The sequence below is a fragment of the Arvicanthis niloticus genome, chromosome 6 (genome assembly GCF_011762505.2).
Source record: "Arvicanthis niloticus isolate mArvNil1 chromosome 6, mArvNil1.pat.X, whole genome shotgun sequence".
Classification (NCBI taxonomy): domain Eukaryota; kingdom Metazoa; phylum Chordata; class Mammalia; order Rodentia; family Muridae; genus Arvicanthis; species Arvicanthis niloticus.
In genome coordinates, this window is record NC_047663.1 from 24,919,378 (window position 1) to 24,944,094 (window position 24,717).

The following is a 24,717-nucleotide window of genomic DNA, read 5'->3' on the forward strand; positions in this document are numbered from 1 at the left end:
CATGTCAGGCAGGTCACAGCCACCTAAACTCCAGAGGGTCCAACACCTTCTTCCGGCCTCCATGGGTGCTGCATGCACATACATACATAGACACAAACACATACACATTACTTTAAAAAAATCTAGCTGGGCGTGGTACCTTTAATTCCAGCACTCAAGAGGCAGAGGTGGGGAGATTTCTGAGTTTGAGGCTAGCCTGGTCTATACAGTGGGCTCCCATCTAGCCAGGGCTACGTGGGGAAACTCTGTCTCAAAAAAAAAAGTTTTTTTAAAACTACACCACAGATCAAATAGTCTTAACTGGTAACCACAGAGTATTTATTTCAACAGATATGGCAGACACATTCTTCTCATGGAGCCTCCTCTAAAACAGACTACATTCTAGGCACAAAGCAAGTCTTAACAAACACAAAAGATTCCAAATAATTTCATCTATCTTACCAGATCAAAATGCAATAAAAGTTGAAATCAACAGTGAAAGAGACCACACAGGCGCCTGGAGACTGAGCAATGACACCACTGAGTGACTCGTGAGGAAATGGGGGCCGGTGGCTTTAAGAAAAAGTTTACAACAATAGTAAGTACGTCATTGAACATCAGAGAGTGTGCAGGCAGTAATGATGCACGCCTTTGATCCCAGCACTCAGGAGGGAGGCAGATCTCTGTGAGTTTTAGGCCAGCCTGGTCTACAGAGTGGGTTCCAGGGCAAGGACAGCTAAAGCCATACAGAAAACCCTGTCTCAAAAGACCAAACCAAACCCAATCAGATTGAAGCAGGAATGAAACGCCTACCACAATTCTGCCAATTCTACCGAACTTTTCCAGGCGCTCCTGAAGCAGTTCCCCTATTGGAGAGGGAAGCTAGCTACTGAGATCACTCTACAAAGTCAGTTCTATCCTGATGCCAAACTCGTCAAGAGTCCAACAGAGAACAAAACTGTAGACCAGTCTCCCTGACCAGCAGAGACACAAGAGTTATCAACAAATACTTGCAGGCCAAACTCAGGAATATATTATGATCATCACACACCTTCACCAAGGTGGTTTCATCCAGGTATGCAAGGATGAATGTGTGCAAATCAATAAATGTAGTACAGCGTGTAAATATGTGTCAAGAGCAATGATGTGACCCTCTCAAAAGATGCAGAGGAAGCTCAAGGTCCTTCATGGCCACAGCATAGACCACACTAGGAATAGAAGGAACACACATCAATATAGTAAGTTCATATGCGACAAACGTAAAGCCAACCTTGTACTAAATGAGGAAAACTGAAAGGGGCGTCACAATGCCCGACCTCAAACTGCAGCACAGGGCCTAGGACAAAACAGTAGACCAGTGGAACAGGATGGCAGGCCCGAGCGGGCCAATGTGCGGCACAGCTATAATCCCAGCACTCAGGCCAGAGGATCAGGAGTTCAAGGTCAGTCTCAGGTAGGGGGAGGGAGGAAGGGGAGAGAGGGAGAGAGACAGAGAGACAGAAGAACTCGGGGAAACAACTATACGTATAAACCACAGACAGTAGTCGGGCATGGCAGAGCATGTCTTTAGCCCAGAACGGCAGAGGCAGGAGGATTTCTATAAGTTTGAGTCAGCTTGGTCTACATAGAAAATTCTAGGCTAGGGTTATCTAGTGGGATCCAACCCTACCTCAAAATAAACACACACACACACACACACACACACACACACACACACACACACACAGAGAGAGAGAGAGAGAGACACAGAGAGAGAGAGAGGATATATGTATTTCTAGAAAGAGACAAAAATCACGTAAAGGAAAATAAAAACCTTGACTAAAGACCATTAAATTTGCTGAAGTAATTGCTCATGCTCCACCCACAAACCACTGTATTAAACATCCCCCCACAGTCTGAGGAACATATAACATACAATGTGTTTTAAAATGTGGAGAAGGGGAGAAAATGGCCGTCAGTCTCAGTCTACCTCAGAGGCTCTCCTCAAACTCTATGAGGTTTGGCTGTCCTTGAACTCACTCTTCCTGCCTGGCTCAGGCCTATTTCCTAATGTCACAGTTGAGGAGACAGCCTAGTATCAAGGGCCAGAGGACAGCAATGGTATTAAATACCCTCCAACACACGGGAGAGCGCTGTCAGGACTGTGTCTTAGTGCAAGAACCCTGGGATAGCACACCCAATGCCCTAGGTACCATTCCTAACATGGGAAAGAAAAAGTGCCAAGGCTGATAAGTACCAGGGCCTCACATATGCCGAATAAATGACTAAATCCTCTCCCCCGAGCTCTGGGTGCCAGCTGACTTGGGAAGCACAGCAGGGCTTCGGGATGACTTCCACCAAGCACCAGGGTCTCCTCCTCTTTACTCCGAGGCAGTCCCATTCACATGTCCCATCCTCTACCTCATGAAGTCTGGCCTGGAAGCCTGGGGACAGCAGGCTTCCTTTTGTGACAGGAACTTCTATGGGAAGCCATTTTGGCTGAAATTCCAGGAGGAGTTAATGTTATCCGCTAATTCCAATGGTCACTGTCTGGCCAGGACTGACTTCAGTCTACACAACCATCTCTGCCTGGGTTCTGCTGATCATGTAGAGATCCCCAGACTCTTAGGTGGTCTGGCCCAAGGGGGCTGCAGAGGATGGAGCCTACTCAGATTTAAAGGTGTCCCCAGGCCTGGGAGGCTGAGAATGGAAATTCACAAGCTCAGCTGTTTGTCAGGAATGAATCCCTGCAGGAAAGCCGGCCTGCCTAACCTCAGCAGGTCACTCAGTCGCTGAGTCAGTCGCTTAGCAAACACCGTGTTCACCACCCACGTGCTAGGATATGCATCTAGACGGACATGGCCCCTGCCCTACTGATGGCAGACATCGCCTCCGGGAAAGCCCACTTGCTGCAGGCCGGCTTTCTTCCCAAAGGCTGCTGTTCCAGGAGCTCCTGTGTTGATCATAGGCCTCCGGCTTCCGGCAACTTCTCCAAAACCATATAGCCAGAAGCCCTCCCCGCAGCCACGGCTCCCCTTATGGGCAGCTCTGGGGATCTTGGTGCTTGAGAACAAAACCTTCCCAGGCCAAACAGAGATCCCTGTGTTGCCAGCAGGCTTAGCATCCAGGTGGCCAGTCTCATGTTGGTAGAGAACAGGCCGTGATGCTCCTTCCTGAAGTAAGATCCCTGACATGGGGTGAAAGAACAGATGAGCAGGCCACAGAGTCAGCATGACCCAAGCCCACTGCAGCCTCGATACCCTGGCCCAGCAGCTGCCCTCTGCGAAGTCAGCCCTGGGTAGACGGACCTGGTTAAAATCCTGAGGATGCCATTTCTTGGTGTATGACCTTGCACAGGTCATTCCCTCTCTGAGCACTGATTTCCCTCCTCTGTAAGTGGTGACAAGACTCAGCTTTTCTTCCCTATGGTGTCTAAGAAGGGGAGGGCCACAGCTCCCTTCCTGTGACCGAAGGCTGACCTTATTCCCTCTGCAGGAGGGCACTCTGGGTCCACGCTGTGTGGCTGTCACCAGAGGTCAGTGGAGAACCTGAAGATTCATAAAAACCACCCTTGAGCCCCTAAGCGAGCGGTCCTCAACCTTCCTAATGCTGTAACTCTCTAATACAGTTCCTCATCTTGGGGTGACCCCAACATAACATTTTGTTCTACTTCATAACTGCAATTGTCTTATTGTTGTGTGCTGTAATATAAATTCCTGTGTTTTCTGATGGTCTTAGCCAATGCCTATGAATGGCAGCCTACAAGTTGAGAAACAGTGCCCAAGAAGAAGGTAACGGCCTTTGAGCAGGCTTCAGAAGATAGAGGCCTCTACCGCCCTCTGCTGGTCACTATGGTTTCTTCAGTCTTTCTAGACAAAAGCAAGAATCTCCTCCAGGAGTCAGAGGGGAGGTGAAGCAGTGGCTTGCACCAGAGCATCATGGAAAATAAATGGGCCTTGGTTCCTGCTCCATGTCCTGTACCTCCTGTGCTCCCTAACCTGGCCTGTGGCTGTTGGGGAACAGACCTGTCATACCCAAGTACCCAGTTTTACAGGCCACCTCCCCTAGAACAGCCTACCGAGGAGGCTTTGCATCAGTCAACCAGTCCCATGGTCCTATCCCTGCATCTCTTCCCTGAGTCTTCTGCCAATTTTGTTTTGCCTTGATGGCAGCCTGTAACTGCCCCCAGCAGGGTCCTCTTTGGCTGTGGGTGCTTTTGCAAGCATCCTGGGGCCCACAGGCTGGCAGGAGCAGAGCCTGGTCCTGGGCCTGTTATACAAATATCCAATGAGCACTTACATGCTGTATCAGCGTCTCCACGATCTTGTAGCGGTCCGGCATGTGGGTCACCATGTCTGTCATGTTGTCTTCAGATGTCCTTACCAATGTTGGCCCAAAGACCAGAGCCAGGTTCCGGGGCTCCATCTGGGTTGGGGAGGGGGAAAAAATCTCAGGATTGCTTTAAGCATGACCTCTAGTGCCCTTCTCTCCAGGTCACTGAGGCCACCATCCCCAACTCTGACATATCCTAAGAGTAGGGGATGAACATCTCACATGGGCACAAAGAGGTTTGCTGAACAGAGTTCAAGCCCAATGTTTAAAGTCTCTCATGTCCAGACCTGGAAGCCATTATCACTGCTCACCTCACCGGCCCATCGAGGGGACCCCGAGAGGTTAGGAACAGCTGTGTGGATTCTAGTATGGGAGACCTGTTGGAGATTCTAGGGTATTTTAGAACAAGGAGAAATTCTATCATTTACTTCTTTTTCTCTGCTGTAGAACCAAAAGACAAAGACATGGATTAGGAAGAAGCAGAGTAAAGGGATCAGAACTGGCTCAGAGGGCGAAAGCCACCCTGCATGGAGGACTGAGCTCTTGGCCTCTACATGGCCCTCAGGACACAGGAGCTGGCTCTATGAGGGAATGGCTCTGGCTGGCTGCAGGCGGCTGCACTGGCTGGTGTGCTAGGGAGAGAACCCTTAGGAAGAGGGAGGGCTCACAGGGAGGAAGCAGCAGTCTTGGTGCAGCCTGTGCTCCCCAGACTCCAGCACACACCTTGTTTTTCTCTGAGTGGTCAGCAATGGTCTTGAGATGGCCCACGAGGAATTTAAGTGTTTCATAGTAGTGTCCTGGGAGATCCCGGATCTAGGGGACAGGAGGAAGGAAAAGGGGATCAGGTTGTGGTGATGTCTCCCATCCAGGCTCCACAATCATCCCACTGTAGGAAGCTAAAATCCACCTCCAACTCCCTTCCTTGGTTCAGCTGGGGAAACTGAGGTTATTGGAGGCCTTCAAAAAGGCCTCTTTGAAGCCTCTGTGAGAACGGCACCCAGCTGCCCCTCCCGCCTGACGGGGCTTCGTTTCCTCACCAGCTTCCGCAGCGTCTTCATCCTCTCCCTGGAATCTTCTATCCGATTGGCCTCGATGAAGTCATTGTATTTGTCTAGAACACAGGAAAGAGCCTCAGCGGTGGGAGGCAACCCCTTTCCCACTCTTGAGAGCTGAGGATCCCAACCAAGAGGGGGAAGACACGGATGCAGCCTGGGGTGTTCCTATAGAAGGAAAACCAGAGCTTTTCGCTGACCCTTGAAAAGGGCCCCCATCGCCCCTACCTTTGTCTCTAGGCTAAGGATCCCAAGGCTCAGAGGTCAGAAAAAAAGAAGAGGGGCCTTCAGACTCCTCACTGCCCCACCAGTCCCGAGGTTCCTAAAGATGTCCCGGGGAACTTTAACACTGGAGGTAATTGGCCCTTTTCCCCACTCTCCTTGGGCCTGCAGCCTCCATCAGGTTGGCTGGGGCAACCTCAGCAAATAGGAGCTTAACATGGCCAGGTCCTCAGTCCCACCCAAAGCAACGCAAGATAGAAAACGGAGTTCATCCGGATGAGCCATGTTCACGAACTGTCAAGACTGTGGCTTGGGGCCGGGAGACGGCTCAAAGGGTGAAGTGCTGCTTGCCCTGCCAGCACGAGGACCTGACTCTGGATCCACAGCATCACACAAAAGGGTTTGCTGTGGCAGCATGCCCTGTCATCCCATTACTGGCAGAGGAGGCAGGACGATCCCAGGAACGCATTGGCTATTTAGTCTAGCTAACTGGCAAGCCCCGGATACTCATTGAGAGGTCCTGATTCAGAAAATAAAATGAAAGGTGATATTTGAAGACAAAGGATGTCGCCATTGCCTTTTGAGGATGTATGCACAGTGAAGTGGGAAGGCCTGAGAGGCCCACAGGACAGAGGCAGCGTTGAAGGATGCAGGCTTTCCTGTATGCCTAGGACCAGTGAGAGAGCAACCATTTCCACCTCATGCAACACAAGTTAGTTTAGTTGTACGACAGAGTCTAATATGTAGATCGAAATATCAAAGGTGAGGACCTGTGAGTTGGCTCTGTGTCTAAAGGTGCTTGCTGCCAAGTCTGACACCCTGAGTTCAACCCCAGGGTCCCACATAGTAGAAGACTGAATTGTACAAGCTGCCCTTTGAACTCTACATGAATGACATGGTATGTTTGTGCACACCCCCAAAACTAACTAGTTAACTAAATATAACAATTTTTAAAAGATCAAAGGGAAGCATGGCATGATGGCTCATGCCTATAATCTCAGCACTCAGGAGGCTGAGGCAGGAGGATTCTCTTAAGTCTGAGGCCAGCCTAAACTGGAATAAGAACCTGTCTCAAAAGAAAATAAAAATCACAGTGGAGCCGGGCGGTGGTGGCGCACGCCTTTAATCCCAGCACTTGGGAGGCGGAGGCAGGTGGATTTCTGAGTTCAAGGCCAGCCTGGTCTACAGAGTGAGTTCCAGGACAGCCAGGGCTACACAGAGAAACCCTGTCTCAAAAAAAAAAAAATCACAGTGGAAAAATATTTTTATAAGCACGGGGCCTAAATATGAGATACTCAATTGGCTAAAGAGTAATTGTTTGGGCTTTTAAAAAAAAAAAATACTGTTTCCAGCTGGGTGGTACCTTTAATCCCAGCACTTGGGAGAAAGAGGGTGGTGGATCTCTGAGAGTTCAAAGCCAGCCTGGTCTACTGAGTGAGTTCCAGGCCAACCAAGGCTACAAAGAGAAACCTTGTCTTGAAAAACCCAACCCAACCAAACAAAACAATGTTTTCAGGGTCCGTGAGGTGGCTCAGTGGGTAAATGAACTTGCCGCCAAGCCCGACAACCTGAGTTCAATCCCCAGTCCCACCTGGTGGAAGAACTGACTCTAGGAGGTTGACCTCTGACCTCCACATGCATGCTATGGCTGCTCCCCTCCATACTCAATAAATAATAAATAAATGTAATTCTATAAATATAATTTCAAACACTGCTTTCAGTTTCTAAACTGAAAAGTTCAAAGGGAAATGCCAGCTGCCTGTGATGGTATACACCTGTAACCCCAACATCCAGAAGGCTGAGGCAGGAGGATCGTTTCAAGTACGAAGTTAGCCTGGGGAGTATAGCAAGACCTTGTCTAAGAAAGAAATAAAAAGGAAGGGGGTGGGGCTATAGAAATAACTGCAGAGATCAGCATAGCTTAATGTATATCACATACAAAATACTGTTCCCACAAATCAAGAGCAAACAGATAAATATAAAAATAGAGGTGCATGGTATCAACTACAGAGGAAATGGACAGAGCTGCAGGGAGAATCCTTGTGTATTGTATGGACGCATCACCTGTCAATTAAAAATCTACGGCCTATAGAAAAGGGAAGAGTAGAAGGTGGGAATTCTGGGATACAGCGAGGCTCGGGAGATTTGCCCTGACAAATGGTGACACATGGTACCTGAGCACAGGTAACCAGCCACGTGGCAGAATGCAGATTAAAGTAAATGGCTTATACTAAGTTATGATCTCATCAGAGAAGAGCCAAAGTATTTGTAAATATATTTTGAGTTTGAGTCTTATTTCTGAGAGCATGGGGCTGGGAGGGAGAAGGACCTAACTTCTACACAGAGCCAATAAACTAAGAAAAAGAGGCTTACTCTCCCTAGACATGAGGGCAATACCCTGGAACAATAACGAGACGCTGCCCCCATTGATCAGCAAAAGCTTTAAACACTAATAACTAAGCTGGGGCTGCCGTCCAGAGGCAGAGTGCATGTCCAGAATGTGCAGGGCTCTGCATTTGACGCCCTGCCTGCAAAAAAGAAGAAAATTAACAAACAAAGTGTGGTGGTGCCTGCCTGGAACTCCAGATACTCAGGGGGCAGAGGTGGGAGACAATCAGACGTTCAAAGCCAGTCTGAGTAACTTAAGTGTCTCAAATGAGGCAATAATGGCTCCGTGGTTAAAAACACTTGTTGCCCTAACAGAAGACCCGAGTCCAATTCCCATGGCTCACAACCATCTGTAACTCCAGTTCCAGGGGATCCAATGCCCTCTTCTAATCTCCTTAGGCACCAAGCATAGACATACATGCCTGCAGAACATCCCCATATGCAAAATAAACCAAAAGAAAAAAGTGAAACAAACAAGGCTGAGGAGCTGGCTTGGCAGATAAAGCATCCAATGCCAAGCCTGAGGACCAAAGTTCAATCCCCGAGATCAACGGGATGGAAGGAAAAAACCTCCATATATGGCACATGCATCCCTGCCCCACCTCCCACAAAGTAAATAAGATGTAATAAATAAAAATAAGCCAGCCTGTGGTGGTACACACCTTTAATCCAAGCATTCAGACGGGATCTATGAGTTTGAGACCAGCCAGAGCTACACAGAGAACCCCTGTCTCGGGATGGGGGTGGTGGTGGTGGGGGAAATGAATGACATTCTATTGAAAAGGTGACAAAGCTGGGCGGTGGAGGCGCACGCCTTTAATCCCAGCACTTGGAAGGCAGAGGCAGGTGGATTTCTGAGTTCGAAGCCAGCCTGGTCTACAGAGTAAGTTCCGGGACAGCCAGGACCTCACAGAGAAACCCTGTCTCAAAAAACCAAAACAACAACAAAATAAAAACCAAAAAAAAAAAAATAAATAAATAAATAAAAAAAGGGAGAAAGAAAGAAAAGGTGACAGAGAAACTTGCTTGTGTGAATATGAACTGAGCCTCCTCCATGTGCAAGCCACACCAACCTTTACAGGAGACTGACCTACCACTCCACACCCCAGCATCTACCTCCAGAACAGGTCCAGGCTTGTAAGGACAGATTCAAGGAGGGGTATGGGATGATGGTTTTTATCCGATTTAAATTCCCATCAGTAGAGGAGCAATGAAAAGCATGGGTTAGAGATTTGACTATTTCTCTCAGCAGTGAAGTTGTGACCTGTTCACACTGGCTCTGCAGACACAGATGTCTCTTTCCTGTCTGAGTTGGGAATACCACACCAGTGGCTTGAAGTTAGTCACAGTGAGAGTATTCACACCACGGAAACTGGGAACTGTAACATCCTAAGACTTTTTCCTCCCACGAGGCCGGCCGGTGTCAGCATCCGCCAGCGCAGCACTAAGTCACTCACTCCACCCTGGCTGGTCAGGCGTCTCACAGCCCCACAGCGGAAGGGTCAGGAAAGAAACACAACAGGATGGCAGAAATGCTTTGTCTGTTCATGATTTTTGTTTTGTGTTTTATTTTGAGACAGGGTCTCTCCACATAGCCCTGGCTGTCCTGGAACTCTCTATGTAGCCCAGGCTGGCCTCCAACTCACAGAGATCCGTCTGCCTTCCAAGTACTGAGACTAAAGGTATACACTACCATAAACTACTTGTAACTTTGTTTTATAGCTCTCTATGTAGCCCAGGCTGGCCTCAAAAGCACCATCCTCCTGTCGCAGCCTCCTAAGTGCTGGGATTGGAGGCATGCCCTGCTACACTTGCTCAAACTGGTAATAATGGGCTAGCGATGGGTTTCTGGCCAGAAGCCTAAGGTGGAATGTGACTGTACCACATACAGGCTGAGTGACCTTAGCAAGTCACTTCACCCTCTGTGTCTCAGCCCATGAAGGAGTTTGATAACAGTTCCTGCTCAGGGACCTTTTACAGGGGGCGGTACTAGGCTAGAGACTGCTCAGAGCACAGTCATGACCTCAGCAAGGGAGGAAGGAGTCAGGACTGATGGACAGATGGACAGGCTTGGTATTTCACATACACAAATATCTTTGGTGTTTTTAAATATAATAAAAAATAAATACTTAGAAAATTAAAACCAACAACCCAGATCAAGAGAGAGAAAGAGAGAGAGAGAGAGAGAGAGAGAGAGAGAGAGAGAGAGAGAGAGAGAGAGGCCAAGACTGGCCGGAAGTGGAGCGGATGAGATGCCCCTCCCAGCCCCGCCCAGTACTCACCATCAGTGAAGAGAGGCTCCGGCAGCTTGCGGAAGAAAGCCTTGAGCAGGCTGCTGATCACATTGAGGTCTTGCCAGCGCTAAGGGGGAACAGGATGTCAGGACACAGACGGGACCCCAGGGGCCCACATTCCCATGTCCGGCAGTTATAGGACCAACCAGGCCACCAAGTCCCCAGGTCTCCATGCCTGTCCAGAACATATACTTGACTCCAGCTAGCCCAGTGGGCTCAATACTGCCTGCCACAAAAAGCAAGAGGGCCTAAATGTGGGGAACAGAAGTCAGGGCAGCTACCCCACATAAGCACACCCTGACATCTCCAGTGTATCCATAAGTGCCAGGCCACCTGCCGCTCCCCAGCTAAGAGCGATCCTCTGAGAAGGCACATCACCCAAAGCCCAAGTGTGCACAGCACGGGGCTCACATGCCGACTCCTTCCTGTCCTGGGCCCTCTGCACATGCTGTCCCCTAGTGGAGTTCTCCACCCTGCCTGCACAGGAACGCCTCCTCACCCTGCCTCACTGCCTAGGTCTAAGCAGACACCCATGAATCCCACCACCGCATCATCTGTACCACACTCTGACATTCTTCCAGACGCTTCTTCCCTTGTCTTCACTATCTCCCATCAGACTGTGCTCTGAGTGTCTGAGATGCAAATGATCTAAGTGTCGGGTGATTTTGTCTCCTGGGTTCTTCCATTTTCATATGTGTGTACACGTGTGAGCATGAGTGTGGGAGTGTACACGTTCATTCGTGCAAGTGACGGTCTGATCATTCTCTGCCACTCTTCCACCTTATCCAATGTGCAGGGTGTCTCAATCAAACCCAGAGCACACCGCTGTGGTTACTGTCCTTAGCCAGTTTGCTCTGGAGAGTCTTCTTCTGAGGACTGGAACTACGGGTGAGCTACCATAGCCACCCAGTATGTATGTAGGTCCTGGGGCTCTGAACTCCGGTCCTGGGACCTGTTCAGCCAACACTCTAACCACTGCACTATTTCCCAGCCCTTCTTCATCTTTCTTTTAAAAAGAATGCTGCTTATCACTAGTGCATTTGGGTGTTGTGCACATGGGGAGGTCAGAGGACACAGTCTGGAAGTCAGTTCTCTCCTTCCTCTGTGGGTTCTGGGCAAGTTCGATGTCATCATCAGGCTTGCTTGGCAAGCACTTTTACCTGCTCAGATTCTCCAGTCGGGCTATTTTGGTTTTCCCACCTAGGTTGAGGGAGCACCACACACGTAGGAGGATACGGCCAGGGATGGTGCTAAATTTCCTCCAATACAACACCGCACATATACACCTCAATACATAATTCATCTGCCTCAAATGGCCACTGAGCTAGGAAAGCCAAGCTGCTCTAATAATCTAGAGGAAGAGATAGTTCACTCTGTCCACCAGGGGGCACCAACACCTTACATGCAATAGCTAGGCGCTAGGCTCATGCTCTAGTTCTGAGTTCCTACCTCAGAACTGCCCAGAGAGCAAGAAACAGTCTGCAGAGACACCCAGACTCGCCTCAAAGAGCCTCAGCTCTGTGCCTGAGTGCCCAACACCACCCTCTCCACGAGCGCACACACAGTGCAGACTTCCCACACTCCACCAAAGCAAAGATGAAACGTCATCCGTGGGAGCGAAGCCTGCTACCAAACTGCAGCCAGCACACTGGGCATGCCTGCTCAACCCTGGTTAGGCCAGCCACCCCTCCATCTCTGCCCCCACTTCTTCCAGGTTAAGGTGAGCTGATGTGTTTCACTGAATGCTGACCCGGTCTGGGGTGGTTCCTATAGGCCCCTCTCTGTTCCTCCCTGAGGGCACCTCTCCTCTCCCTCTGGTCTCCTCTGACAGTGTCTGTCCCACACCAGCTTCCTAAGAGCTCTGTCCTTCTGCCCTTCCAAGCTGGTATCAGTCTGTCTTTTCCCTTGGTCCCAGGCTGTCACATGACCCCACTTAGCCAAGGCCTGAGGAGACTGTCAACCCATATAGGTGACGTACCATCACCCCAAATGCAATCAATGGGGCATGATCTGACTAATCCTCCCTTCAGCCTCTCAAGACATCCTGTTCCTCATGCAGCTACCAGCCCTCCCTCTGGTCTCTCTGCCTGTCCCTCCTCCCCTCTCCCTGCCTCCACTTACCCAGAGTCCTCTGTAATCCTGACCTACAGTGACCCCAGCACCTCTGGGCTTCTTCCCTCTGCACTCTCAGCTCTCCACAAAGCCTCTGCATCCCTCTCCCTCACACCCTACCCTTGGCAGTGCTCTCCAGTGTAAGAACTGCCCAAAGCTCCTCACTGTCCCTGGCTCAAGGTCAAAGGTTCCAGGAACCCATCACTTGCCCTGGGTCTGACTGTCCCCACCCCCAAACAGAGAAGGTGTGTCCACCTTTGTCCAACCCTCAAGCACTTCCATGAGTCTTAAATCATGCCAGCTCTCCCACATCCTTGGGAGCTCTGGAGGCTGCCCCTGCTCCAACCCTCAGCAGTCCCTCCCTCCTCTTATACACAAGCACTTGATGGCAGCTCACTCTTTTCTCTTGTCTTTGATGTCACATCTGCTTGTCTCCTCTCCCAAAGACAAAAGTATTCTGTGTCACAGGGTCTTTGGTGCTTCACTAGCCAGACTCATGGCTTCCCCCCCCCCCACAAGCCCTTTTCATTAGCACCCCTTTGGTCAAATAAGAATATTACACAAAAATCCGGGGTGGGCTAGTGAGAGATCGCTCAACAGGTAAAGATGCTCGCTGCCAAGCCTGATGAGCTGAGTTTGATCCCCAGGACGCACATGATGGAGAGAGAGAACCAACTCCCACACATCCAACAGCATACAATGTCCATGTGCAGCCCCAGCAAATGACTGAATAACTTCAAGGTAATACTCAGAGCAAAGCAGGGTGGCCCTCGTTCCAGCAAAGGAAGGGCTCTCGACCTGTGTGTGTGTGTGTGTGTGTGGCCTCTTCAAAGCCCCTCTAGGAACCTGAGACTCCAGGACTCATTTGAACACTGCCAGTCATGCTACACGCTCTGTGGTGTAGTGTCAGCAGCTACAGTCTGCTCTCAGCTCCAGCTCCTCTTTTCAGGCTACAGCGCTGGTGACCATGAGAGCAAGGCACACCCCGTCCTCCAGGCCAGGGCTCTTTGGACCTCAGTGGCCCACGGAATCCAGCCCATTTTGCCTGGTGCTAAAAGACTATAGAAAGGAGGAGAAAGGGTGGGCAGGATGAGGAAGGAGAGAGGGAGGGGAGACAAGGAGAGCAGCTGGAGGTCTACATGCTCACTAACTGGCTCTCTTGGAAGCTGAATTCCCAGCAAGTGTTCAGCCCTCTCTCTGGCCATTTTTGTATTTGCGCTTAGCTGAGAGAACTCAGCCGTCCTAAATGCCCATGCAAAACTGTCACCCAGCCAGAGGACGACAGCTGCTCTGCCACTGCCCCTATCTATATCCCAGCTCTTGGAAGGCAGAGGCAGAAGGATCAGCCTGGGCTACATAGAGGACCCTCTCTGGAAAAACAACAACAAAAAACAAAGCAGCTGCCTCTGTCTCAGTACCCAGCAGACCAGGGCTACATTTCTTTTTGGGCCATCCTTGGGAAGACACCCGTTGGGGCCAGCCGACTGGGCAGGCTTTCTCCTGCCACCTGGACACTCTGGCCCAATGACAAGCATATAGTGGAACATGGTGAGTGCAACCAGGCAGTCCCTGGACTCCACTAATGGCCGAGCCACACCTACCTCATCCTGCAGGTTGATGTCACTGGGCCCACGGTTGAGCTGCTCCTGCAGGCTAGACACCACTGCATTGTTGCCAGGTACCCGGTAAATGCCAGTTGATTCCAGCCCCCGTGCCTCCACAATACGGCAGCAGGCAGCCACGATCAGGGGGACACGCTGGGAGCACAGACATTGGAGAGGGTTTAGGGACAGGGCTGGGGTAGGAGGCTAAGTGGGCAGAGAACTTAGAGCAGAGCTGCTATCAGGACACCCAAGGAGATGAAGTCTTACGGCCTCTGTCTAAGGGTCAGAACTATATGAGCCACAGGCTCAGAAGGTGCAAACCAGACTGGGCCTCAGTTCAGTGAGGCCCTCTGCCGGACTCAGGGACCCCCTCTTCCGGTTGGCCATCCGGCTGTGTATGTGAGGAACGGGCTGCCATCACATTCCCACAGCTCTGGTCCCTGCCAGGCCTCCTATGCGCTGCCTGCCTCAAGCATTGTGGGGACCCACCTGGTTCTCAGTGGCAGGCTGGCACTCCTCCAACCGGATCCCAAATGCCCTCGGGGTGGCCTTCTTGTTCTTCTTGATTATGTTGATGCCCCAGGGGGTTCTGGGAGCTGCAACACTGTCTTCTGGGATGAACAGTGGCAAAGAGAGCTGGGGTCAGCTGGAGGAGGCCAGAAGGGTCCTCCACATTCAGTGCCACACCCACACACTAGGACACAGGGACTTCATCAAAGAACTAGGGAGACTGAACATTATACATGGTGAGAGAAGGCTAAGAGGGCAAGGTAACTGGCCCCCAGGAAGGAGGTCATGGCTCCATAAGGGTAGTTGGTGGCCTCAAGGACCAGCCAGTGAGATGAGAGTGCATCCCACATTTTGGTGTAACCAAAGGAAATGTTTTCTTTCGGCTGTTAAAACAAAACAAAACCAAACAAACAAAAAACCCAACAATTTTAAAGTTTAAAAAAAAAGTGTGTGTGTGTGTGTGTGTGTGTGTGTGTGTAGCACCCAGGTGCATGGGTGCTGACGCCCATAGATGTCTGAGGAGTCAGATCTCCTGAAGCTGGAGCCGCTCTGAGGCCCTCTGGAAGCTTGTCACTACTCTCTCCGGCCCGGGAAGTGGTTCCTAACAACCAGGACTGTAAAAATGCAGGCTGCCTGCAGAGTGGGCCTCTCATTTCCACAGGACACAGGCAGAAACAAGAGGGCCGCCCAACAAGAATGTTGTGGAAGCAAATTGGGATCCAGATGCTTCCAGCCCCGAAACCGTGAGGCTCCAGACCCCTCACAGGCTCACACTTAAGGCAGATACCAGTAGTAGCCCCAGGCACACACGAGCAGGGGCGCTGCCCCACACAAGCACACACTGTGCACTCAGCCCTCCTACCCTTGCTTCCTGCGGGCTGGTCCTGAGTTCTGAGGCCACGGACTGCAGTCTGCTTGAGGAATTCAGACTTGAGGCCTCCCAGGCCCCGAGAGCCTTTAGGGGAGGAATCGGCTTTGGGCCCAGAGCTATGGCTGCAGAGGGGAAAAGGAAGAGGAGGGTGTCTTCATCTGGAGTGGCCCAGCCACTTTCCCCGGCCTCCATCCTCTCCAACTAGAGACAATTTGCTCGGGTCTCACTTGTCTGGGTGAGGGAACTCCCAACCCCATAGGACTTCCTCCCCACCACAGGCTGCCCTGGGAGGACTGGTCTTACTTACCTCACTTTGCGATAATCATTAAGCTTCTTGCTGATCAGAGCTTGGTTGGCACAGCCAGGGTCCTGCAGAGAGGGGAGGGGGAGGAGAGAGGCCATGTCAGGGCCCACAGACCACCTCACCAGAGTTCCTCCCTGGCCCCTGCCTCAGCTTTGCCTCTATCCACCAGGTGGACAGCATAGACCCGGATGGGCAAAGGCCAGAGCTGGCCTCCCTGGGCAGCTGTGTGACTTTGGGGAAGCCACTTAACATCTCTGAGCCCCAGTCGGTTTGGCAATAAGCATAGTGGGGCTGGACAGAGCAGTCTCCATGTTGGGGTGCAGAGCAGCACAGCACTCCTCCCAGGTCTGTCAGTTACAGAGGGACAATGACTACAGGTGGCCACGACAGTATCCCAAGAGAAAGCCTCTAGAACAGGGGACGCAGGCCCTCTGCTCTGTAGAGCAGAGGCCATCCTCAGGAGGGGAGACCGCGCTAGTGTTCTCAGGGAAAGGAATATCCAGGGACAAGCCTGGGCACAGTGCCCTCATGGTGATGCCAGCCTCTAATCCCTAGACTGCACCTTCCTCTGCACAGGTGTGTCAGATGACCTCTGTGCAGATTAGACCCAGAGGAGACATCAGCAATTCTGAGGAGTGATGCCTTTTTTAAAAAAGCTCTCCCCAACCCCTGCCAGGCTGCTGCCAAAGGCTAAGCCTCTGGTTAAGGTCCATGTGTCTGCCCTCTGACTCAGGAGAGTGCTGACATCTGAGCAGGACAGTTCATTCTGCACCCCATTCCTGGAGATTGCCTACTCCGGCCTACCAGAGGCTATACCTGGCCTGGAGCTGACCTCAATGGGACAGAGCCCGCCTGAGGCAGTCCCGACAACTGATGACAGTAACCACTGCAGTTGCTATTGTTTCTGCTGGTCATTGGGCTCTGAGAATGCCAGCTGCCTGCAGCCTGTGCATGAGTCTGTCCTCAAACCCAAACTTAGGTGGGCAGTCCCACGGTAGATTCTTAATAGCTCTTTTCCTAGGAGAGAGAGTGAGGCTCAGAGTGGCCACCCCAGGTCACAGCAGCTGAGAGGCAGCTCTGCCTTGCCCTGCCCTGCCTCTGCCTCGCCCTGGTGGCCCACTGGGCACAAGCCCAGGGCCTCACCTCGCCCTCGGCCCTGCTGTTCTCCCGGATCGCTCTGATCCAGCCCAGCATGTCATCCCGATCCTCAGCCTGAAAGAGATATTCACAGAAGTCAGCGGTGGTCAGCCGGAACACGTGCCTCCTCTTGGTCTCGCTGTAGGAGATGTCCACCAGGCAGGAGCCGATGCAGACGGGCGCCGCCTCGTCCTCACCTGCGCCGGCCGCCGCAGCCCCCGCAGCCGCCGGCCCGGGCTCCCGCCGCTCCTTGCTCAACGAGAGCGAGCGCGCCCGCAGGACGGCATAGACGCGCTTCCACTGGCGCAGGCCGCCGCCCGCTTTCTGCAGGGAGACACAGGGTGGGAGAAACAGGGCAGCGGTGAGAGCCATGCCTGCCACGGGTCTGCTAAAGGCTGAGAAGCAGCAGGCAATGGACTATAGAGGAGACAGACACGAGTCCACCCCGCCTCCCCTCCTACAGCCAAACTGTGGCCCCTCCGTCCACTTGCCCAGACAGCTCTACCCACCACTAAGAACCCCAAGAAGTCAACTTCTACCTACTCTAAATACCAGCATTGCCAGACAGGGACCTGAAAAGGAGTCCAAGAAGGAGTAAAGTCCCCAGAAGCATAAAATCTCACCAAGCCACTGGGCGGGGTGACGCACACCTTTGGTTCCAGCACTCAGAAGGCAGTTAGGTAGATCTCGGAGTTCAAGGCCAGTCTATGCTCGTGAGCTAAAGGTGTGTGCCACCACCACCTGGCTGAGAAACCTTGTCTTGAAAAAAATTTTTTTACCATGCCATCCCTTGCACAGACCCTGCCTCCTGGGCCACCCTGAACAAAACTGTGATGGCCAGGAGCTACCAACAGACTGGGGAGGCTGCCCGCCCCAGTGCCTTGCCTCTCCCTCAAGACTCCACTAGGGGCGCCCTGCCTAGAAACCACTCTCAGGGCCACTTGGGAGCCGGAGGCTCTTCCAGCCCTTGCCTCGCTGTGATGGCCAGGAGCTACCAACAGACTGGGGAGGCTGCCCGCCCCAGTGCCTTGCCTCTCCCTCAAGACTCCACTAGGGGCGCCCTGCCTAGAAACCACTCTCAGGGCCACTTGGGAGCCGGAGGCTCTTCCAGCCCTTGCCTCGCTGCTCCCTGGCCTGACAAAAGGCAGCCTCTTTCCCTTTTTAAAATTGATTTATTTTGGTTTTCTTGTTGTTGTTTTTGAGACAGGGTTTCTTTCTCTGTATAGCCCTGGCTGTCCTAGAACTCACTCTGTAAACCAGGCTGGCCTCAAACTCAGAGATCTGCCTGCCTCTGCCTCCCCCCGCCCCCCCCCCCGCCCGCCACTTATTAAAGGCTTGCACCACCACTAAGCTTCTTTCTTGTATTCAATCCACCTTCTTCTCTATACTTGTAGTCTATTCTATTCTATTCTATTCTATGAGTGCAGGTATGTATGCCACATTTGTGTCTGGTACCTGTGGAAGTCAGGAGAAGGCACCAGACCCCCTGGACCTGGACCTGGAGATGGTTGTAAACTGCCCTGTGGGCATTGAGAACTGAGCCTGGGTCCTCTGCCAGGGGACCATGTGCTAGCCCAGTGGTGGTAGTAGTGATGCATGCCTTTAATCCCAGCACTCAGAAGACAGAGGCAGGCAAAACTCTGAGTTTGAAGCCAGCCTTGTCTACAGAGTGAGTTCCAGGACAGCCAGGGCTACACAGAGAAACCCTGTCTTGAAAAATCAAAAGAAAAAAGAAAAAAAGGGGATCATGTGCTCTTAACCACCGAGCCATGTCCCCAGATGCAACCTGTAGTTCTTTCTTACCTAGACTGAACTACCATTTGGAGACATTTGTCTGGAGATATGGTGGAAGAGAGAGGTGTGCCTAGCAGGCAGTAGCCAAGGATGGCACTAACCATCCACCATCCAGACAGCACTCCACAGCAAAGCATTAGTCCAGGCCCAACAGGCAACAGAGAAGGAGACCTCCCTTGCAAATGAGGCCCTAGGGCTTTGTCCTGAGCTGTCCTCACCCTCCACCCCTCCTGCAGGGACACCATGCACTCCTGTGGCTTTAAGCAGTCATCTCGTCTGCTGATCCCAACTGTACAATCCCAGCCTGCGGTAGGCACCAGCCCAATGCTGAGAGGCTCAAAGCCTGCTCAGCAACCCCATGCCCCGCCCCTAGCTTGCACACAATATGGGTGGGCCCCATACTCCCTGCTCAGGACAGTGCACGAGCCTCTGCCCTCAAACCTGTTCTCCACCCTTGTGCCATCTTTTCCAGCTCTGTCAATCCGCCCAGCTGCCCCGAAACCTGGGAGTTGCCCCTGACATCGAGCTCATGAGAAATCAACCCTGCTCCTTTCAGAGTATCGCTTGTCCCCACCTGGGTGCCACCATCCTGTCCCCCTCATTGACCCTCTCACCTGGACAACAGCACCAACCTTCCCAGCACCCTTCACCTTGGCCCTGCAGGCAGCAGCCCTGCAGTCATTTCTGCAGTGAAAGACTGCCCCTGTGTAGCCCCTTAAAGCAAACAGAAGGCCCTGAGGTCCCATGCTGACTCCAAACTCATCTCCCTGCTTCTGTCTATCAAGCCACCAGGCTTTTGCCTACCAGTGACGGCCTACCTTTCTTACAGCCTGTGCACTAGCTGCTTCTCCTGCGGGCTCTCTCTCTCTCTCCCTCCCCCCTTATTCATTCATTCATTCATTCATTTTAAATGGGTGGGGAAATGTGGGTGTGCTGTGGCATGCTAGTGAGAGACAAAGGACAACTTGAAGGGACGAGTTCCCTACCTCCACAATGTGCATCCGGAGATCGAGCTCACTCAGGCTTGGCAGCAAGCCCCACCACCTGCTGAGCCCTGTGCTCACCCAGCTCTCCTCTCCTCCTATTTATTTATTTAGTTAGTTAGTTATTGTTGTTGCCTTGGAGATTGAACGCAGGGTCTATACATGTCAGGTCCATTCTGCACTGAGCTAGATTCCCCAGACCCTAGCTCTGTATATCCTGAAGCTCACTCTGTAGACCAAGCTGGCCTCAAACTCAGAGCCTGCTCTGCCTCCCAAGTGCTGGGATTAAAAGTGTGCACCACTGTGCTAGGCTGTACTTGAACTCCTGATTTTCACACCTCTGCCTCCCAGGCATTCAGCTTCTCTCATTTCTTTATGTGGCTGCCTCCTTCAGCTCTAAGTTCAAGTCACCAGCAACAGCTCCCCGATGAGGTACCTCTGACTGTTTTGTTGCCTTACAAATACCCCATAAGCTCACCTCCTGGCTGTGGGTGGCCTGGCTACAAGCAGCTGGGACAAGTGCTCCTTGTCCATTAGCTAATATTGAGTCTACTTATGTCCTGATGGTGGGGTCTCCAGAGGGCAGGGCTGAAGCACCCATGCCCGGCTTCCCTCGGGGTGGATTCCCTTAGTCTAGCATACATACCCTCACAGAGCTCCTGGGCTAAGACAGTGCCACCTGGAGCAGCCCTACCACTAATGTAATAAACAAGACTCCTGTTCCAAGGGAATAACTGTGTTAGCGTGAGGTGGCCCCAAGGCCCCCTAAGACTAAAGCATCTGGATAACCCTGAATAAGTCAAGTCTTTCCCTGCATCCATGTCACCACTGACAGAGAATGAGAGTTAAGCAGCACGTGCCTACGGCCATGTCCCTCACACAGTGGCTCTGGCAGAATGAGCACCACGTACATGCGCCCATCCTCTGTCTGGCATTGGTGGTCTCTGAAGGAGGCGGAGGGTGGGAGAGGGAGGATGGAACTGCTGGTGTAGATGACATGAGGCTACCCCAGATAGACCCAGGGTCAGCAGCTGACTCCGACTCCAGGACACTTCTTTTGGTTCCCAGACGTGGCACCAGGTAGACAACTGACACTGAAGCCCCTGTATGTCAGAACTGCTCAGTGAGCCAAGGAGTCAATGCCCGTCCCTGCCTAGAAAACACCGAAGCTGGCGTAGCAGGGTCACCCAAAGCTGGGGCCAGGCTCTCTGACAGAGAAAGCACTAAGCACTAAGACACTTTTCTACCATACATGGACATAGAGGCTGTTGTCCCCACAGGCTCTGCCTGTACAGCTTCCTGCCGTCCTTGTCCACCCCTTCTTGGAGCGACTGCCATCTTCCCATGTCTTTTTAGTTCCATGGCCAACCTCGCCTTCCTAGTTCCCAATTCCTGTCAAGATTCTGTTGTGGTGGGCTGGAGAGATGGCCCAGCAGTTAAGAGCACCGACTGCTCTTCCCGAGGTCCTGAGTTCAATTCCCAGCAACCACATGGTGGCTCACGGCCATCTGTAATGGGATCTGATGCCCTCTTCTGGTGTGTCTGAAGAGAGCAATGGTGTACTCATATACAATAAATAAATAAATAAATCTTTAAAAAAAAAAAAAGATTCTGTTGTGGTGCACACCTTTTATCCCAGCACTCAAGAAGCAGAAATAGGCAGATCTCTGAGTTCAAGGCCAGCCCGGTCTACAGAGTGACTTCCAGGACAGCCAGGGCTATGCACAGAAACCCTGTCTTCAAAAATCAAGGAGGGGGAGAGGGGAGAGACTCTACTAGGTCCCTGTCATTCTCCTTCACCTGTGCCTTAGGCCACAGGTGCTTGTGCACACCTGGTGGAGTAAGCTGTGCGCCTGTCTGCCATACCTATGTTTGCATTCACAGGATCTCAGCCAAAGTATGTGTAGGATCACACAGCTCCCACAGTCCCTTCTCTCCCCAAATCCCCCCTCAGGTGGCCAGGGGCTCAAGATAGAGTCCCCCCTGCCAGCCAAGCCAGGAGCCAGGATTCTTGGCCTATCCTGTACCTTCCTCAGCCCCAGAGACCATCAGCCAACCTCCTCCCTAGAATCTCTTGCAAACACCTTCTGGTCCCATACCAGGGCCTTGATCATGTAAACAGCAGCAGTGACACGGACTCCTTCTGGCAAAGACAAGCTACTATCCTATGTCACACATCTCTGCACTCTACCCTGTATCTCAGGACAGAAAAGTTCCCCTGGGTAGCAAATTCCCACGTCACCTTCCACCGCCTGCTCTGGGCTCTCCAGCCAACCTGGCTCTGGCACACTGGGTCTCCCTCCAGCCTTAGTGAGGGGTCTCCCCCAGGATACTCCCTCCCACCCACTTCCTCTCTACTACAGACTGCCATGAGCTTTATCTCAACCCTAGACATACAGACCCCACCCTGCTAAGCCCCTAAACTCCCCGTGCTGTGACCTGCAGTGCACCTGTCATTGAGGAGCGATTAGCACTTCTCTGTGGTCATCAACCCCAAGAGGACAGGAGTGGGCAAGCAGGTCCCTCACCTACGTCACTAGAAGCTCAGCACCCCTCAGGAGCAGGGCTTTGTGCTCCCCGGCCTACAGAACCTACGCCTCTCCCCTCCTGATGCATCTTATAGCTCAGGAAACTTAGGTTTGCTCGTGAAGCCTTAGACACACAACAACACGTGGCTGTGTAGAAATTCAAACTCTGACTATTTCAAAGTTCCTTCTTTCCAGGTTCCACCCCTACAGGGGTCCCTTCTACAGGTTCCATGACCATGGATTTAACCAAACAGGGATCAAAGGCACTCAGAAAAACAAACAAACAAACCACCTGCATCTGTACCAAGGGATACAGATGGGTTTTTTTTCCCCTCAACATTCCATAATCAACCCAGAGTAACAACTATTTACATAGCCTTACATAGCATGAGGCAACATATGTCATCCGGGGATGAGTTACAGTGCCTGGGAGGATTGTGTAAGCCAAACGCAGATACCAAGCTGCTTTATATAAGGGGCTTGCGTGTCCATGAATCTGGAGCCCCCATAAATACTGAGAGATTCCTGTAATGGCAGTAAGTGAGAACAGCAGCCTCCGAATGCCAAGCTCTGTGGGGACCCCAGTCTCACTGTCCCCCGACTCCTTCTGCAATAAGTCAAGCAAAAGTTCCTAAGGCACAGCCCACAACAAGCACTATTTTTTTCTTGTGTGTGTGTGTGTGTGTGTGTGTGTGTGTGGTGTGACTAGGGCTTGAAATCAGGCCTTCATATCTGCTAGGCCAACGTTTACCAATAGTCTTATGTCCTCAGCCCTTGTTTTACATTTTATTTTGAGACAGAATTTTACTAAGTTGCTAAGGCTGGCCTTGAACTCACTCCGTAGCCTAGACAGGTCATGAACTTCCCATGCTCCTGTCTCAACCTCTCAAATAGCTTGGATTACAGACTAGACTCACCACACATAGGATGGTACACTCTTGTTCACACCATATCTTTTAAATGCTTAGGAGCAGGTTTGGAAAAGTATTAGTCAGATCCCCTTATAGACACTGAGTCATAAGCACTAGGTTCTGAGTCCTCAGATCAACAAGCCATGGCATCAAGAATCAAGGCCAGATCTGTCTAAACCACCCTGCCTCATTTTTCTCCATCTCTCCAGCCCAGGGCTCCAAGCCTGGTACTCAAGCTCCTGCCTGAGAGCTTAGAGCCCCACCTTCCCTTCTGAGTCCTATTGTCTCCCCTGCCCCTCCTCACCCACTCACCAAGGCTCTCAGCTGGATCTTGTGGTGGCTTCTAAGTGGTCTTCTTACTCCCTGGCTTCCCTCACTAAATCACCCCAGGAAGCTGCAGGAGCACTTGAAAGCTCTAGCTCCAAGAGCCCCAAGGGTGTCAGTTGTCCTTAAACCAAGTCTGCGCCCCAGGACCTCACAGACCGGAAGAGCCGGCCTCGGCTTCCCTCAGCCTACCCTTGCTCCTTTACCCGGAGCCCCGTCTTTCAAGAATGGCTTGGTCAGGATTCCAGCCGGCTTGCCGTGCACTTTCATAGCAGCAGTGCCTCTCTGCTAACCTCCTTTTCAGGGTTCAGTAAATCCCCTCTCCCAGAAACTCTTCCTGGCATGAAACTTAATTCCTCAGGCTACAGCCTGAAGTAATTTTTTTTTTTTTTTTTTTTTTTTTTTTTTGGTTTGGTTTAGATTTTTGGCACCAGAGTCTTCACGGCAGGCATAAGAGCACCTGGAAAGTTCTGCCAGAGCCAGCTTCCATGTAGCCCATCCTCCTTCCTCAGGCCACCTTACCTTCCCCTTCTTGGTGAGGATCTGCTTATAATACAACCAGCCTTCTCTCCTGATATCACTGAAGGGTGCATCTGAGAGGTCAGAGGTTGAGTGTCGTTTAGAGGGGCCATCAGCATCTTCAGAGGTGCCCCAGCTATCTAGAGACTGTTGGGAGAAGACATTAGGCAATTTAGGGCGGCTCCCACAGTGCCAGCATCTCAGGAGCCTCATGGGCCACTGGCAGCCACACAGGCCTGGCGTGTGTCTGGGCTGTACTCTGCTGTGCTGTGTGACCTCATGGGCCTTGCTTGTCCTCTCTGGACTGTTTGTATTGAGGTCATGAGACCTCCTGAAGAAGCCAGAAAGGAGGAAAGAGCTGGACCTGCCAGCAGGACACATGGCTCCCCACGCTGGAAAAGCCAACCTGGGCCTTCCTTCAGCTTTACAGGGGAAGTGATTGTGGCAATAAGGAGTTAAGTAAACAGCGGAAGTAGGAACATCAACAAAGATTAAGTAGTGATGGGACAGGGAGTCAAACCCACCAGGAGTTAAACAAGAAGTGACAGTGTCAACAGGAGTCCAGCCTCAGAGCTGGCGTGTCCAGGGAGAGTTCAGTAAGCTGAGGAAGTGACAAGGGCAGTCAGGTGGCTCTGTCTTGAAGATGCTAAGCTAACAAAACACATATGCGTGTGAGGAAAGTGCACAGATGACCAGGAGACCGGAAAAGGCACGTGGGTAAGGCTTCACAGCAAGCCTCAGAGGGCCCTAGCACTATAACTCTCCCAGCACACAGGAGTGTGATGCAGGAACATCACAAGTTTGAAGCCAGCCTGGATTAAACCCTGTCTTCAAGGTCTATGAAGACCTGGACTGGGGCTGGAGAGATGGTTCA

General features: G+C 51.7%; 1 protein-coding gene across 7 annotated transcripts in view; it reads right to left on the reverse strand.

The window, feature by feature from the left end:
• Arhgap23 (Rho GTPase activating protein 23) overlaps positions 1-24,717 on the reverse strand; it is a 99,510-nt gene that overhangs the window by 23,185 nt on the left and 51,608 nt on the right. For 6 of the 7 annotated variants that reach the window (XM_076935878.1, XM_034504980.2, XM_076935876.1 and 3 more), the window contains 10 exons: positions 23,847-23,990; positions 16,791-17,108; positions 15,651-15,712; positions 15,335-15,465; positions 14,452-14,573; positions 13,960-14,115; positions 10,235-10,313; positions 5,328-5,401; positions 5,014-5,103; positions 4,258-4,383 (listed from right to left, as the gene is read on the reverse strand). In XM_076935878.1, the coding sequence (XP_076791993.1) occupies positions 4,258-4,383; positions 5,014-5,103; positions 5,328-5,401; positions 10,235-10,313; positions 13,960-14,115; positions 14,452-14,573; positions 15,335-15,465; positions 15,651-15,712; positions 16,791-17,108; positions 23,847-23,990 (1,302 nt within the window). The remainder of the gene's footprint in view (positions 1-4,257; positions 4,384-5,013; positions 5,104-5,327; positions 5,402-10,234; positions 10,314-13,959; positions 14,116-14,451; positions 14,574-15,334; positions 15,466-15,650; positions 15,713-16,790; positions 17,109-23,846; positions 23,991-24,717) is intronic. The other variant, XM_076935879.1, reaches the window with a different exon arrangement.